This window comes from Lissotriton vulgaris, chromosome 4_1 (genome assembly GCF_964263255.1).
Source record: "Lissotriton vulgaris chromosome 4_1, aLisVul1.2, whole genome shotgun sequence".
NCBI classification, from domain to species: Eukaryota; Metazoa; Chordata; class Amphibia; order Caudata; family Salamandridae; genus Lissotriton; species Lissotriton vulgaris.
The window spans coordinates 151,590,861-151,608,608 of NC_141691.1; the positions used below are offsets into that span (position 1 = coordinate 151,590,861).

At 43.8% G+C, this 17,748-nt stretch overlaps 1 protein-coding gene across 1 annotated transcript in view; it reads left to right on the forward strand.

The window, feature by feature from the left end:
• LHFPL1 (LHFPL tetraspan subfamily member 1) overlaps positions 1-17,387 on the forward strand; it is a 281,990-nt gene extending 264,603 nt beyond the window's left edge. The window contains exon 4 of the mRNA XM_086918417.1: positions 15,820-17,387. Coding sequence (XP_086774543.1) covers positions 15,820-15,938 — 119 coding nt within the window. The 3' untranslated portion in view covers positions 15,939-17,387. The remainder of the gene's footprint in view (positions 1-15,819) is intronic.
• The last annotated feature ends 361 nt before the right edge of the window (positions 17,388-17,748 follow it).

Below are 17,748 nucleotides of genomic sequence, written 5' to 3' on the forward strand. Positions count from 1 at the left end.
CCTAGCAGTTGTTTGTGCTGTGGGTAAGTCTGCATATCCATGAACAAGCATAGGTCTGAATAAAATCACAATTTCATATCTATGTGAAGATAAATGCTTGCGTGACGAATAATTTATTTTCTACTTAGTTTAAAAAAATCTAATTTAATTTTGAAAGTAGATTATGTATAACTTTAGTAGAAGAGTAACCTTAGGAAAGTGTATTTTGTTCTTCCTAAGAGTAAACCGGTTTAGCACTGACTTTCCTCTCGGTCTTGCCTCAGGAGCCACATACATGTCCTTGGCTGGCTTGGCATTGATTCCTCTCGGGTAAGACAATGGTTTGGCCTCTGACAGCAGCATGGCAGAAGTGTTATAAGCAAGAGGTGGCAGCACGGATTAGCCACCTGGAAGTGGGATGGGATGAATCTCCAGAGCAAAGGGCTACTTTCACAGCTCTTCCTTTCACTTGGAAATGCCAAACGGGAATGTCAGGAACTGCTATGAATGCTATCATGCATTCCCAGAGCATCCCTAGACCTTTAGGCTCCATCCCTAGCGAGAGAGAACCCCAGTTTCAGCATTGACAGAGGGCAAGACACCGCATCTGGATAGGAGGGTTGTTGAGGGATGGCCAGGGCTCCTCTGGGTGCATGGCTGTGACCTTTGGTGGCAAGGGATGCAGTAAATCAAGAAACGACGCCTATCACTGCCCAATGCATAAGACTGGTACCTTCTCACCTTCTTCTCAAAACATTTCTGGACCTGGCAAGAAACATTTGGAAGAAATTAAAATATTTCCTGACTACTGAGGAAAGACGCCTGAAGGCAGAGCCGGTCCTAGGCCTTCTGAGGGCCCGGGCGAAAGGGAAGATGTGAGGCCCCTCTAATTGCATATTGCGTCGCAAGAAGTGACATCACAGAAAGTGACTTCGCAGGACTTTTGATCTTAGTTATTTGGCATCACTGAAACAAACTAATGTGGATATCAGTATCATCGACAAAAAGTAGAGGGAATGGAAAACAGGTGAGTAAATATCCATGAGTGTAACACTTGCCGGGCTCCTTGAATGATTAGTTGGACATGCCCCCAAATTCCCGCCAAGATCACTCCGCTCGGCTGCGGCACACAATCTGGTAGTCCTTGAATTTAAAAAGTCTCAATGGGGTGTAAGAAACTTTGTAGGCAGAACATCACGACTCTGGAACTACCTTCCACTTTCACCTGAACAGATAACAAATCTGTTAGCATTCAGAAAAGCCTTAACATTTGGATTTTCATTCAGTAGCTTCCTTACTTCACTGCTTACCAATTTAGATGGTTACCTGTTTGCTCCGAGTCCAGAGCCTAGACACATCAGGGTATTAGTACGCTCTATAAGTCTCACTTTCATATTTTTTCATTTCATTTAGTCTGTTTAGTGAATCACCATTTCAAGGCCATAAAGAATGTGATGTTTTGAAATTGAAAGACAGACGGAACAGCTTGTAGGTAGTGGCTGGAATGGTCCCTGAAGGTCTTACTTACAATAAAAAAAAATAAGGAAACCTCTGTGACTTCAGAAGATTTATTCAAAGAGAGAAACTATAATTTTTAGGTGATAATTGACAGTATCAAAAACGTGCTCTATGGTAAGTATTGCAACTGTATTAGTCAGCAGGTTTCACCCCGTGCTGCAGTTGAAACGTTGACCACAAAAAGCTTTATTTTTTGTGGTTATTTGCTGAGCACCCGCCTCGCACAGTGATTTTTGGTTTTGGCCTGCCTAGTGGCTGGATTTTTACTTACTTTGTGAGGCATGTGTTCTCCATGCACATAAACTCACACACTCCTTGTACAATCGCCTCTTCACCGTGAAAAAGCCTGACTCACAACCACTACTCCTGTCTAAAAGGTGACTTCTATCAGCTTAAGAAACTAACGCACTACGCCTCAGAAACAAGCCCCAACTTCTAAAGAAACAGACGCTGCTTACTCAATGTTGTTCTGGCATTTTGACGCTTTGGAATGATTTTCATTTTGAACACAGCAGCTTACGATATTCATTCTCTTTGTCAGCGATCCAAAGGAAACCACAGTGATAGACAGAGATATCTACCAGTGAAAGGGCACATCATTAAGGAAGAAGCCACCCTAATAGGCACATCTGCATAGTGAGATAGCTAAATGAATAATTACAAACAGCCCCTTAGTTTTGTTAACTTTAAAAAACTGCGGGAGAACCAAGTAAGGGGGTGTATGAGTGACGTACAGCTCAACTCTCCAGAGGACACAGACATACACATACAGATGTAATACATATTTTATATTGGATGTATTTATTAATATATACTAGCAGGAGCGGAGCAGGTCTCTTACCTTAACGTACTCAGTCACAACGACCCAACGAGGAGGCCAGAACCGACTCCTGCCCACGCGGCCCGATCCGAGTAGTGACTCCACCCTGCTCCTCACGTATGGCGTGCATGCTGAGTCAAACTCACACTGCAGAGCGGGGGCTGGCCATAAAATCATGTCCAGGGCCGTCATTGGTAGCACTTTTGCGCGCTACCAGATTGACGGCCCTGGGACCCATTGTCTGTCACCCGCATCATGAATTAGCAAGGCCGGCCTCCTGCCACCCGCGTACTGCGCACGTCACCACCACTAAGGCACCACCAACACCACTAAGCTAGGTGGTGGGGTGCGTGCGTCATGGTGCGTGCGCAGACAGTGACGGACTAGTTCCCTTCTTCCCTGCCTCTTATTGCCTGCGGCCCTGCGCGAGTGTGAGAGTGCTGTGCGCAGCACTTTTCCCATTCATTCCCGCAACTGCGGGGCCGGCACCGCGGCGGGCCCCCTGAGCGCGAGGCCCTGGGCAGCTGCCCATACCGTCTATTGGTTGGACCAGCCCTGCCAGAAGGACCCCTGGGGATTGCCGCTGCTTAGTAAGGGTCAAGTCATTGGCCTCTTCTTACTGCTACAGAACCAGAACAGATGAACTGTCTCCCTGGTCTGAAGAAGGCATGGCTGACCACTTGGGATTGGAGGTTAGGAGTGCCCAAACTAGAGAAATACCTTTGTACCTGGAAGCCTGTCCTGAAGACTTGAGGGGTCTAAGAGACCAAGATTGACTTTTTAGCATCAAAAAAACGTTTGTGACTCTTGGTGGTTGCAGGAAGCAGGAAAAGAGAGACCTGTTTCCCCTTGGAGCTGAGACTAGAATCCCACATAAAAGTGCTGGGAAACTTGAAAGCATTTGAGTGTGTCAATGTAGAAGAATTAAAGACTCTACTGTGTTGATGTTTTCATATATAGTGCAGGAGTGTTCTCTGGTGGCCATTTTTGGGTAATGCTCATAGACGGAAAGTGACTTTTAGATCTCAGTTTTATCCAACTGATTATTTGGTGTGAATTCTTGCAGTGTTCTTGCATTGCTAGACGTATAGGCTGTTTCAGTGCCAGCTTTAGGGTGGCGTTACCAGTGCTATTGCTCTGGGTGGCAAGATCAAGGGAGCGCCCTCTGCATGAGAAGCTGAACCAAGATAAGAGCAGCCTGCAGAGATCCTGTGTGCTTGGAGTTTACAAAGGAGGATTACAACAGCATGATAACGCTGGTGGTTAATGCACTTGATGGAGAGTTATGCCATCTATCTACTCCCATGGTATAGTAGCATAGAGTGTTAGTATTCCTGCTGCAAAACAAAGGGTGTGATATGCAGATTACAGATTAGTATTTTATGTTGATAGTTCAGTGGGTTATTGTTTTGCTTTTGCCACAAGATTCTTTTGGTACTTGGAGTTTATAAGTAACAATCCTCCTAATATACCACACTGATCTATAAATTGGCATTAAAGAGCTGCACGCAAATAGGCACTAGTTTAAAACCTTATTATTTTCCCCTCTATCTTTCATTATTTTAAGGTTGCTAAAAAAGGGTTCTTTTGGGTCACAATACAATTTTATTAGTATGGCACCCCAATCCTTGTGTTGCATTTATGGGGTGGATTTTTCAAAGCTTTGTGCCTGGTGTGCATCACAAAACTGATGCAAACCTGTTGCAGAGTGTTTTTTGGGGCCTACTTTCCTGTGCAAATCCCGAATTGCTTTGTACAGTAACTGTGAAGTAACACAAAGACGCACTATGCACTACTTTATGTCACAGGGGAGTACAATGGTGTGTACATGAACGTTCCCATGCACTCACCCATGGATTCTGATGCCAATCCTTACTAACTTTAGAGGAAAGGGATTGGTATAAAAAAATAATGTCGCCTCGAAGCAGGCATAAAGTTGAAGAAAATATTTATTTTCTCAAAACCTTTCTGACTTTGCATGAGTGCTGCAATGTACAGCACATATACAAAGTGGTAATGTGTTAAACTTTGTCAAAGCATAAAATTGTGTGCTGGAAGACTACCCTTCAAGTATCTTAGCTAAGCTTGGCATTACACAAACACACTTTCACTAGGGTGCAAGGGTGGGTATATTAGTCCAAGGCACACTAAGGTACGCCAGCACATCTTAGTAGATATGATACTTAGTATATATGATATGATAATGTGTGCTCTCTCTCTCTCCTTTTAATGCAACACAGCACAGCAACTTTGGTTACGGCACATCGCAAAAATCTACTTTATCTGTCCCTTCTTTTCTCCAGACCAAGTATTCTTAACATATAATGCCTACAAGTATGGATGACATATGCTTTCTATACATTGATTTGCACACTTACATAACTCATAAAGAGAGATGAGAGGCACCATTGGAGGGTGGTAGAGAAGGAATCCATGAAGAAGGTTATTAGGGGGGGGAGGGGGTCAAAAATATTCTCGCACCTATCCCCACCAGTGCCTTGGGCATTTGCCACTATCTGTGTAAATAGCAGATATGTGTTTCAGTATGACATATGTAAAATACAGAAAGAAGGTTTTGGATTTGATTTGTTGCCCACGCTGCATCACATTTGGCGATGCAGCGTGGGCAAGGAAATTCATTTTAATTATTTGTTTCGGTACTTACCTCTAATGGTCCATATCCCGCATTTTACAACCCCCCACCCTGCCCCTCCCCTGCCTGACGTCACCGCCCCAGTATAACGCCCAACACGGGCCTTGCCTGCATGGTGGTCTGCTGACCTCAGTAGTTTACCATCCCTTGTGATGGCTATCGTTAACAATGGGCTGCAAACTGCACCCTACCTCATTAATATTCATGAGGTAGGTCGATTTGCTACTCATTAGTAATCACTAATATTTGTATGTGTTCTTAAATTAGAAATTGCTCTTTCCTAATTGCGATTCAGTAAGAATCTCAATTTCTACATTTTATACACGTGGCCCATAGTGCAGATCTGGAATATTACATGCAGAGTTTCTATATCTGCATTTTCAAATGAAGAAATATTAACGTTTTGGTTTGCCTTTCAATATATGCTCTTCGTCATTTCGACTACTACATGAAACAAATACTGTTCTTCCAGCAGAGGGCACCAAAGAACAACTTTAACAGGTCACAGAAAATAGAAATTGGGCTCCAAAATTGAACAGAATCAGATGCGTGCTCTTCTATGTAGCCCACCAAAACTAAGAAACTACTAATCCAGAATTTCCGACATGCTAGAAAATCCACCAAGAGATAGTGATGCATCAAATTTTTTTTTTTAACCACTGCACTGAGACTTTTCCCACGGGAAACTCGTTTCCTGAGACCTCAAGGAAATATTGGAATGTTTGCACCATTTTCCCACCCTGGCATGCATTTACTCTTTACCGAAGAAGTTTTGTCTCTGTTAACAAGATTGAAAATGTTCAGGTAGGACATTTTCTGAGCCCTCCAAGGCTGAAAGATACTTACAAAATATTTAAAAAGTGAAGTGCAAAATGATGTTCACTGCACAAAGAAATACCACCTCCTATAATGTCCATGTTCTCTGTCCGTGTTCTTCCGTTTGTACACTTACACAATCCCCCACACCGTAAACTACATTTTTGTGTGTGGAGTTGGACCACTTTCACATCTTGTGACTATGAAGATCACTGTGGACCACTTTATTGAAACTGGGAGGTCAGAATAGAAGAGCCTGATGACCAGGAAAGTAAGGCACTATTTATCAAGACATGCCTCTGCCAAGAAGGGTTAAGGTTAGTTTGCTTTGTGTTTGTCAGTAGAAACCTGTTAGACCAAAACATTCCACAGTATGGCTGTACACACTGGCACAGCAGAGGACTACTTGCTGTTATCCGAGCAAGAAACTCAGCAAAGAAAATACCTTTGCATTTCTCTGCTCTGTATTAAAATTCGGGCTCTCGGTTTTATGGGATTTATTTTTTTAACATTTCCGTCTGTAATTATCCGTATTTTTGGGGGGGAATTTTATATGTATGTATCCAAATTTTATTTTTTCGCAAGCAGAAAAAAGACACTGCATCTAGTATTTTTTCACATTTATTTAAATAGGCAATGCGCGCTTGGTTGTTATAGGTTTAGATAGATTTATGTAGATGGATAAATGGGTTACTGCTTTGAACAAAGAGATACTTTTGTCACTTGCAGTTAATAAATTACAATCCTTCTAATATAGCACAGTGAGCTAGGAAGGACCTTGTAACCTGCACTGTCTAATGTAACACATCCTGCACATTGATTTACAGACATATGATTTATTGTTAATATATAATGTGGGATGTAAAGTGCTCTGACACTCTTCATTGGGATGAGTAGCTCTGTAAAATGCATAATACAAAATGGTGGTATTTAAATTGTTATTAGTGTAAATACTGGGACAGACCAACACATCTAACATTCCTACAGTGCATTTGTATCTCGTGGCTCCAGGAACTGAACAAAGTCAAAAGCAGGCCTCTCTTAAGTACCTGCGAAGTGTTGAGCTGTGTGCATTTGTTTTCCTCAATTGCTTTTAGGTGTGTGTCTACCCCACTCTGCCCCCTCATAGCTCCTAGCCAGGATACTTAACCAAAAGGAGCCCAGATGACCCCTTAACGTCAACTTTTGTTATGGGCTCAGCTGAAATCCCATAAGCCCTCTCCCAGCATGCACTGGCTCGTCGTCAGTTCGCAGACATCAGCAATGTTAAAAACATATTTATTGCCATTTTTCCCTTTCTATTCACAAATACAAAGGAAAAAAAACGTCAGTCTGTATTTATATGAACAAATCAATTTAAATGGAAAACCAGAAGCCTTAATTAAAATCCACAGTGATGTCCAGTTACCTGACAACTTCATGCCGTGACTCTGTATGAAACTACATTTTTGGACTTTCATTAACCAACCCGATGCATTCTGGAAGAAGTAGACAACAGTCTCCTTAATTGAAAAAATTGAACTTAAATGCTTAGGCCCAGATGTTTCAAATATTCACATTCCTGCTCTCTGCCTGCTCTGGAGACAAACTGCTGCCTAGCGCCAACACCGGCACCCTTGCACAATGGTACATGGATGGCTGCGTTGTAGGCAGGAATGTTTTTGAGCATGAAGAGACACCTTCATGCACAAACACAATCCTCTTGGCTTTTTCCACTTTCTGTATGAGCTGCATAATGCAGCAGACGTAGGAAGAGGAATAAACTAGGAGAAATAAACATATTTCCCCGCATTATACCCTTTCCCCCCACGGAGTGGCTTAGCATTTTGACTCATTCCCTGGACCACCACTCATGGTAAATCTGGGAATGTACTGTAGTTCAGTGCTTAATTTGTAAAATATTACGTGCCAGGCCTCTGACCAGGAGGCCACTGCAACTTGCACCACCCATCGCCCTTGCCATCACTGCCAACACAACTACTAACCATCTTGATCGCATGTAAATGCAACAGTTCAGATTATTCCAGGTCCCTAAAGCTAAAGGAATGGCTGGGGAGGCAGGTATTAGCACTTTCTTAAATGTATATTGTATTCCTAAACAACCGTTGTTCTGCTCATCTCTAAATTAGATGAGCAGCGCCACCATGTGGTAGACTGTTCTAAGTATGGTGTTGACAATTAGGTGCCGGTGCTGAGCACCGGAAAGCATTGGCTCAAATTAAGTGTTGTGTGAGTTTGCAATGATGGAACATTTGCAGCTCTTGATGGACTCTGTAGAACTGTGACGTAAGTATTAGAGCATAGTGAAGTGAATGCAGGTTTAGAATGTTGAGTTCACGCTTACACGCAGAAGAATAAAGACATGTGATATCCTAAGCTCCATGTGTAGTGTAGTCATTGGTAAGGACACAGGTTGGGGAGGATGTTACATGTACCAAAATCCATGGGCCCATGCTTGGGAACACCCACGCTCCACCCATGTAATGCCTATGCGGGGCAGAGTACCGCAAGGCAGCGACTTGGGCTGCCTTGCTTTACTCCACATTTACCAAGCACCGCAGTTCCACTCAAAGTGGCCTTGCATGGCGTGGTAAATCTGACTTTAATGTTGTGTTTCTCTTTCATTACCTTGCGTGACGCAAAGGGCAATGCAGCACAATGATAAATCTGGCCCTAAGTTAACAGGTAGGTGTGAACCCTCTAAAGACTGTCATTTCTTTAACCAATATCCCTGTGCAAGGATGTATGACGTTACAACGCATGCTTTTACCATGCATGCTGTTACAACGCAAGTATTACAACGCAAACCTTTACAACGCATTACACTTGGGGGTGCTGGATAGTGAATAGTTTAATTTACTATTCCAACTCCAGTCCCTGTGGACACTAGGGAAGGTGTTGGATAGTAAATTAAAACTATTCCCTATCCTAGAGCGCCCCCCAGTGTAATGCGTTGTAAAGGTTTTCCTTGTAATACTTGCATTGTAACAGCACTGCGTGGTAAAAGTTTCGTTGTAAAGGATGTTTCCCCCTGTGCAAGACCCTTAAACCCAGCACATCATTCAAGCCATACCTATTGGCTCTTACAGCAGGCCCTTTCAGCAGGGGCTCCGCCAGAATTTTGCCTTACTCCCTTCCTTTGCTTTACTCTTTTTTGTTGGCCTTTAGTACTATGCACACTTTACTGCTGCTAAATGTGCTTGTGCTTTCTCCCTATAGCAGGGTAAAAATGGCACATTTAATGTACTTATAATTTACTTATAAGTTCCTAGTAAATTATACTACATGTACCCAGTTCCTGTAAATACAATGCTACTAGTGAGACTGCAGCAGTCTTTGTGCCACCCACTAAAGTATCCTTCCAAAACATGTCTCAGGCCTGCCACTGCAGCCTGTTGTGCAGTTTAAACAGACATTTCATCTGGGCAAAAAAATATTTTGCCAGCCCTAAATTTTCCTTTTTAATGCATAACAAGGACAGAGTACAAAAGTTATTAGTTCAGCTCTTTGTTAAAGTAGTGGGATTGCAAAGCATCTCTTTGAAGTAACCGCGTATCCAACATAACCTCATCTAACTGGAGGATAGGGGTGAGATATTACTTCTGAATATAAGGAAGAGCGTGTATAACAACAGCAATTCTCATCACACGCAAAGAAGTAAATGTATTTAAAAAAAATTGCATATGAAAATCAACAGTATAAATACATTATTTTTATATGGTCGCTCCAGAAAAAAGATTGATGAAAATAATGCTTAGAAAAAGAGCTACCGCATGGAATTTAAGCAATAAATGAAGTAGACTAATTACATATATATCATATTCATTACTGATAAGCCTGTTTTTTACACTTATTATGCAACATAAGTATGATCTCATTGAGAAAGAGTAATCGTTTCAATCCTAATAACCCCTTTGTGGACCAGCTATCCAATCCTCGCTGTGCAAAACGTCAATATTTCGACCCGGCAAAATCGGGGGAACGGGCGCGCCCAAGTGAGTCAGAGAGATACTCTGTAACAGACATAGAGCTCAAGGGGATTAATTCATTAAGGGGCCTCTGTCCACTCCGCAGATCCATATAGATCCACTGTGGTATTCTGCATGAGCGTATACTTTACTCTTTCTACAAGGCCACTTAATAATAGGGTTTGATTAGATCCCATTCGGGAGAGAAGCCGGTTGGCATTTGTAACCTATATGATCAATTCTGCAGATCCGGATAATTTGATATTTCCAGATTGCAACCCATCCATTCAGTCACCCAGTACTGATGAAGACCCGCTGTTGAGGTTTAGATTGGTTTTCCCCTTCTTTAGCCGAGAATACACAAACCCCCAGATGCATCAAGCACCGATTCTGCGAATTCTAATTTGCGAAAAATACCAAATCGCAAATTAGAATTCGCAGAATGGGATGCATCAAAAAATGTGTCCCAAAAATGCAATTCGCAGTCGGCTACAATCGCTGTATGCGAATTTCGCAAAATCGCACAAAAATCACAGAATCTCCTGTTACCCATGCTGAAATTGCGATTTCGCAATTACCGAAATCGCAAATTGCGATCTCGCAAATTGCAAGATCGCAAAAACGGGAAGTCGCATTTTGAGCACAATGATGACATCACAACCAGGAAGTAGGCAGTTCCCTCACTCATTCTGAACACAGAGCTGGAGAGAGGAGGAGGCACAGCACTGAGCTCTATCAGACACACCCTGCAGCCCCACAACAGGACATACATCCAACTCCAGAATGTCCCAGGATGCAGCAGGAAACAGTGCAACTGGCAGGAAAAGAAAAATAGAATTTTCCAAACAGGAGCTGGAGTTCCTGATCCTGGGAGTCAGCAGGGACCACAATAAGCTTTTTGGGAAGCAATCCAGGAAGGTGCCTGAAGCAGACAAAAGGCGCATTTGTCAGCGCATTAGGGCAAAGGTAAACGCCGTAGGAGTGACCCAGCGCTCAATTGATGACCTGAAGAAGAGGTGGTATGACATCAGGGGCCGTGCCAAAGAGCGCATAGCAGAGAGGCTGGGGGAGCAACGGGCCACGGGAGGAGGAGACCCCACAGTTGCGGACAACACTCCACACGAGGACCTTGTTGAGGATACCATCAACCCAGCAGCCTGCGTGGGGGTCACTCAGCTGGACACCTCCCGACCCACACAATCCCAAGGTAAGAGCCATGCAACTGCGACCCCGTCCCCTAACAATGCCCATGCCCCCAGAGCTAGCCATTTGATAACCTCAGTAATGCAGTCCATGCACATCAGAAACGCCCTATTGCATTGCGGGACCTGTAGTGTGACAATAGTTCCCTGATAGCCACACACAGCCAGAACTGTCAAGTGAAACATATCCCCAAAGCCAGTCAGGGAATGCAAGCCTGCATGCATGTTGCAACATCCCATGTGCAAGATTCACATCATTAATCATGCACCCATTTACATCACAGGTGCTGCAGAACCAGAGAGCACAGACAGCGAGGCACTCCAAATTGAGGAGACCCCAGAGGAGATGGAGGGAGAGAGCCATCCTGCCTCACGACCGGGACCGTCACACACACCTGCACCAGTACCACCACCTCCCCATGTGGACAGGGCCACCCCTGCAGCCACAGGAGGAGTGCAACCACCCCATGCGTCACGCATGGCAGTGGAACAGGCCACACCACTACCCAGGAGGCAGACAAAACGCACAGCCACTGTGCGGTCGCAGTCAAGTGGCCGGTTGAGGCAGCAGCGCAACTTGGCAACACGAGCTGAGCAACATGCCCAAGATCCAGGGCTTGGGATCGAACGCCGGATGCTAGCTGTGCACCGCAAGCAGGCACAGCATTTGGCAGACATGCAGCTGCAGCTGTACAAGACTGCGCGCAATATCAACCAGCTCACCGAAAGCGTGCAGGAGTTAACGTCTGCAGTGAGGGAGAATAGCCAACTCATGGTGTCGCAGCAGGACCTCTTACCGCCGACACCACCGCCAGCTGCTTATCCGGCTATCAGCATATACCAGGTCGAACCACCTGATCGGGAATGCAACATCCCAACTGTCACGCGGCTCCCTGGCAAAGCAAATACAAATGGTGCAAGGCTGCCAGGATGTTGCAAGGGTCCTGGAACAGATCACAACCGCAGTCCAAAACCAGCAGGTGTGTGGCCATGGCCATGCAAGGGGGGGGTGATAATGCCAGTGAGGCCACATCCAGCCTGAGCAGCCTGTCTGTGCCGGTGGTAACAGAACGGCGCCGCAGTACCAGGCCCAGTGCAGCATCACAGCAGATACTGGCGAAGTGGATGTGGAGAGGCAACAGGGTGCGTCCGGCCAGAGGCGCCAGTGATTGACTGAACATTAGCAGCAGTGCCATGCTGATGTACCAAGCATGCCTGCTCTGCAATCATGTGGCTATATGACGCAATACAGTACAAAAAATAATTGATAGATTTTATTTCAAACGCAATCCCTACTCATATCATTATTTCATGTTGCATGCATGAGTGCAGTGTTGTGTGAGGGGTATGGGTGCACTAGAAATAATTCAGTGTGATGTTGCAGCGCCTGTGTCCTTCAGTAGGATTCTCCCCGCGTGCATGATGCACAAGTGCAGGTGGGCAGTTGTCCCCTCCGACTCACTGCCAGAGATCTCCACAGGTATTCTCCGCTTGATAGCAATATTATGGAGTATGGCACACACGGCCACGATGCGGCAGCAGACCTCAGGCTGGTATTTGAGGGCCCCACCAGTCTTATGTAGGATGCGGAATCGGCTCTTCAACATCCCAAATGTCCGTTCAATTACATTTCTTGTGTGACTGTGTGCAGCATTGTAACGCCGTTCCTGTGGTGTTGCAGGGTTGAGGTATGGGGTGAGGAGGGACTCATGGAGGCCGTAGACGCTGTCACCTGAAGGATAGGAGCAGAGGGTCAGTGCTTGTTATGCGCAGCTACATGGTCTTGACGTACTGTATGTGGGCATGTGTACTTACCTAGGAGATGTCCTTCGCCAAAGTCACCCCTGGCCAAGCGGGTGTGTATGCCGCTGTGCCTGAATATGAAAGAATCATGTGTGCTCCCAGGGTATTGGGCCACTATGTCGGTGGGGATTGTCTTTGCATTGCAGACCATCTGGATGGTGAGTGAGTGGTAGGACTTGCGGTTCCGGCACATGTATTCTGTCTCAGCGGGTGGACAGATGTGGATGAGGGTACAGTCAATGCATCCAATTAAATGGGGGAATTGCGCGGTGTTATAGAAGTCAAGCTTTTTTTTATCTAAGTCCTGTTGGGTGGTTGGGAAGGTTATGTCGTGGTGTACCCGGGTCAGCATGGCGTCCAGGAAACTCCGTAGGCAGCGTGATAGTGTGCTCTGGGAGATCCCCCCTGCATATGCAACTATCCCCTTGGAGCTTCCGGAGGCCAGGAGGTGCAGGCAGCACAGGACCTGGATATGGGTGGGAACAGCATTGATCCTCCTTGTTGGGTGCTGCATCAGGGAGTCAAGGTCTCGGATGAGCTTGGTTATCATTGCCCCATTCAGCCTGTATTTGGAGTAGATCTCCTCTTCAGTCTGGCCCAGGAGTGTTATCCACAGCCGGAAGATGTGCTCCTAGATCCTGCGTTGGTTCCGGGCTGCAGCCTGGAGCCTCAGCAGCCTTGCCACAATGTATAGACCTGGCATTGTGTATGTCCTCATGCTCCTACTGTGTCTCCTTAAGTGTGTTTGTTTTGCCCCGCCCATTTTTCTTGTTAGAATTTTTTTTTTTTATTTTCCCAATTGAACTTCATGGTTACCACCTGGTTTGACTTCTCCTTAATTTTTGACTGGCATTTAGCGATTTTGTTTTTTGCCGCAATTTGCGATGTTTGATTAATTGAATTTGCAATTTATTTGCAAATTCGCAAATTAATTTGCAGAATAAGTTGAAAATCGCTGTTACAGATTCGCTAAGGGGGTTCCACATTGTTTCTGCGAATTTATGTTCGCAATTTACAGTTTTTTTGCTTGATGAATTGCGGGAGCCGTAAATGCGATCGCAATTTAGGTTGATGAATCTATGCGAATGTTATAAATGCTCTACCTTATTTCCAGAAGTAATATCTCACCCCTATCCTCGAAGTAGATGAGGTGGGGTTGGATAAATTCAATTAGGATAAGTTAATTCATTTAGCTCTGTCCTTTATGTTGTTCTTTCTGATTGAAACACTGATGTTACAACTTTCTAAAAGTAGCATTTTTAAAACTGTAATGACAAATTCGATTTTACCATAAAAGAGGATTTATCATTACAGTTCCAGGTATGGTAAATAGATCTACTTCCATCCAACTAAAAATTACAACCTATTAGACGTAACAAGGAATCCCCCATTGTTAATCTATGGGAGAAGTAGGCTTCATCGTAGTGAAAAACACATTTGGGAGTTTTTCTCTACCAGGACTTGTAAAACTTAGAAGCACATGCCCTACCTTTTAATTAGACAACACCTTGCCATATGGGCTACCTAGGGCCTACCTTAGGAAAGACTTAAATGTAGTAAAAGAGGAGTCTAAGGATTTGCGAGGGGTTTTAAATGCCAATTCGACATTGCAGTAAAGCTGCACCACCAGGCTGTGTAGTGGTAGGCCTGAGCCATGTTTAAAGAGCTACATAAGTCGGTGGCACAATCAGTGCTACAGGCCCAGAAGCAGAATTTAATTTACAGGCCTTGGGGACATATAGTGCACTTTACTAGGCACTTATGAGTAATATTTAATATGCTAATTGTGGATAAACCAATGTTACCATGTTTAGGGGCATGAGCACATACACTTTAGCTCTGGTTTGCAGTGGTAAAGTGCCCAGAGTCCTGCAACCAATAAAAACAGTTCTGCAAAAAGTGAGGCAAACAAGCTAAATGTTTGGGGGAAGACCACCCTAAGGCTGACAGGTCTATCAGAGAACCACTGATAGCTTGAGCCAAGCTTGAGCCTGAAGCCTGGCTCGGCTCAAGGCCCTGTTAGAACGTCAATCTCATAACAAGCCAAGCTTTCGTGTGGTTTTACCTGTTTTTCTCCCCATACGCAGGATGTGGTGTTACGTCCAGAGCTGCCAACATTGGAGCTGGGGATTCAAATTTGAGTCTCAGTGTGGGCTCAACATCCTCCAATTCCCGGAAAATCTCTTTAATGTTTCTAGCACTAAAAATGAACTGTGACCTTGTGTAATGTAACTGGTACTCGTGAAAAGGGCAGTCAAGTTTGCGTGATAAAAAAACTGCAGAAAAAAGCACAAAGATGTAAAACCAAAGACAAATACATACCAATTTAGTGGCTGATTTGTACAAAGTGAAGCCAGAAAACCTGGACAATTTGTGGCTTATCCGTCTAACTTGTGTGATCTTAGGCACATTTTTTATTTCACCAAAACGCCTTTTCCTTCCATTATCGCAAATGAGAGCACTTTCAAATATGTGAAATTAAAATACCTGTTGTACAGAAAACTATTGTGTTAGATTATTATAGAGCAATATTATAGTCTATTAAATCAGTCTTGGCCCTTAGTTCACTAATGGTTCATGTTTAAAAACTATCACTTTTAATAAGTGCTTCTCAGTGCTGAGCTATAATGGAACATGTGAATGTCAAAGCTTCCACATGTTAAAGAAATACACCTTTTTAAAATGTTCAGAGATCTTATTATGTTTTATGTGATGTTTGTTGTATGACATGCATAACAATATTTTCAGCTGAGCTCGTGTGCAGGCTCTAAGAGCCGAGCCAGACCCTTTCCTCGCCTCTGGCTCGGCTCTTCCTGTTAATTTGTTGGCTCACCCACCTCTAATTGACAATTTCAAAAGGTTTGCGACCCACACCAAACCAATTGGCTTTTCAATGCTTGTTTAAAAACTAGAAGTGAGTAACACATTAGGCTCTTAGAACATTTGTGTTTATTGACTGTTGAGAATTAAAAGCTGAAATACATGTATCTATATAAAGGGGAGCATTTTCAGATCAGTGAGGTCTGATTTTATTGATTATTTTTCCCTTTCTGCACTCAGGGACATGTCAGCTGGGCTGGGCGTATTACTGCACAGGCGGCGGAGCGGCGGCTGCCATGCTGATCTGCACTTGGCTCTCCTGTTTCGCTGGGAAGAATTCCAAGCCATCGTGTTACTGAAGCAGCAAATCACTCAAGAAAGAGGCCATGAGATACACAGCCACATTGTCTTGACCGAGCTACATGCTGTACCCATCTGTTCACTCCACAAATGTGATAGATTAGGAATGTCACCATGTGCTCCACTCCACATCTGTCGTGGTATTGACATATGTCATCAAGCCCACTCTGACATTGGCCCAATATTTTGAGAGAACACAGACTGGTATGAAATTATTTAGCATACAAGAAAAGAGGTTATGCAATAGTGACCAACTGAGGGAGCTTTGGACATATGTTTACAAAAAGATAATTTGAATTTTTGTTGCTAGCAGATAGTATCTTATGTGTTTGTTTACACAATATCATGCCACATCCAACCCCTAAGGTACTGGTGGAGCGTAGCTATCTGAAGCTAAAGCTCTTGGTCCATTGCTTTTATGGACCTTTGATAGTCGACTTGAAGAGATGTAAGGGAGATAACATCAGAAATACCTTTCCATTGCTGTGAAATCAGTATGAATCCACAGAGAAGATGAAGAGTCACCTACTTTAACCATAAAAGTTTATTTTAAAACATGACTCAAACTGTTACATATGCAGAGAAAGGAACAGATTTAAAAGCTACAACAATATAGTTTGGAGACTAAAGTGTGTCAGTAAATTAAGTCGTAATAAGATGAGTTACAAACTATTAACAGCCACAATGCAGAGGAAACAGATCGATGCAATCAGGTGTTCCATGAAGACGTTTTCTTTTTGTAATCTAACCACAAGCTAAAACGAAAAACTCTGAAGGGGATTGCTAAAGGGAGAGCATAGAAGGTGTCAGCATGAGGTCAGGCTTCAGTAGAAGTTCAAGAAGAGTGCTCAGCATGAAGCTTTACACTCAGAGAAGCCCAGAAGAGGCAGATCTGTTCCCTCTTGAAGTCAGATTGAAGTTTGCCTAACTCGCTATAAAATACCAATACAAAGTACAACCAAGAGTTGCCAGAACATCCTTAGCTCATTTCCACCACTGAGGGCTAATCCTGTAACAGCGGTTGGAGCTGAGTCGACATAGTCCCTAAGTTCCCCATCTCCATACAGTCAGGTACACATCTATTGACCTTGGATGTTGCATCCATCTGTTGCAAGCGAACATGAGGCCTTCTTTCAACATCACTGCTCTGCCTTTGTTGCCAACTTTCTTCTCCCAGGCCTCACTATCAGCAGTCTAATACATAACAATAAGCCTTTCTCTAACTAACGAGAAGTGCAATTCCGTGCCTGCAGAGGAAAGAAAACAGCCTAATTCCAGTGTTAAGGCAAACAATTTCAGCTGAGGCCTAATGTCAAGCTAAGTTGAGAATCAAAATGGATGCACATTACAGTACTAGATCACTTGAAGCAAACAATCATTTTTAAACGTGAATATGTAATAAATATGAATATATAAGTCAATAGATCAACCTAATATATGAACTCTTAGTGACTGGAATGGTTGAATATTATTAATGCATTTAAATGTACTACATGTTGAAGCTAAACCACACATTGAATTTAAATGTTGTATACAAGCATATAAATATATATATACATGCCGAGTACCATGGGCGTCCGCAGAAATTTTTCCAGGGGGGGGCAACATTTTAACTTCGTCACTCACCTTCCAGGGGGGGGCAAAATTGTAACTTCATCACTCGCCTTCAAGGCAAGTTAAAGGTAGACGGCCCATTGTCATTCTTTATGTGGTGATCAGCAGCAGACAGAATGACAATGGGCCTGTCCAAAGTCTGCTCGAGGTCGGGGAGGGGCTGCTGCAGCCTCTAGAGTTCAAAGAGAAGTGCGA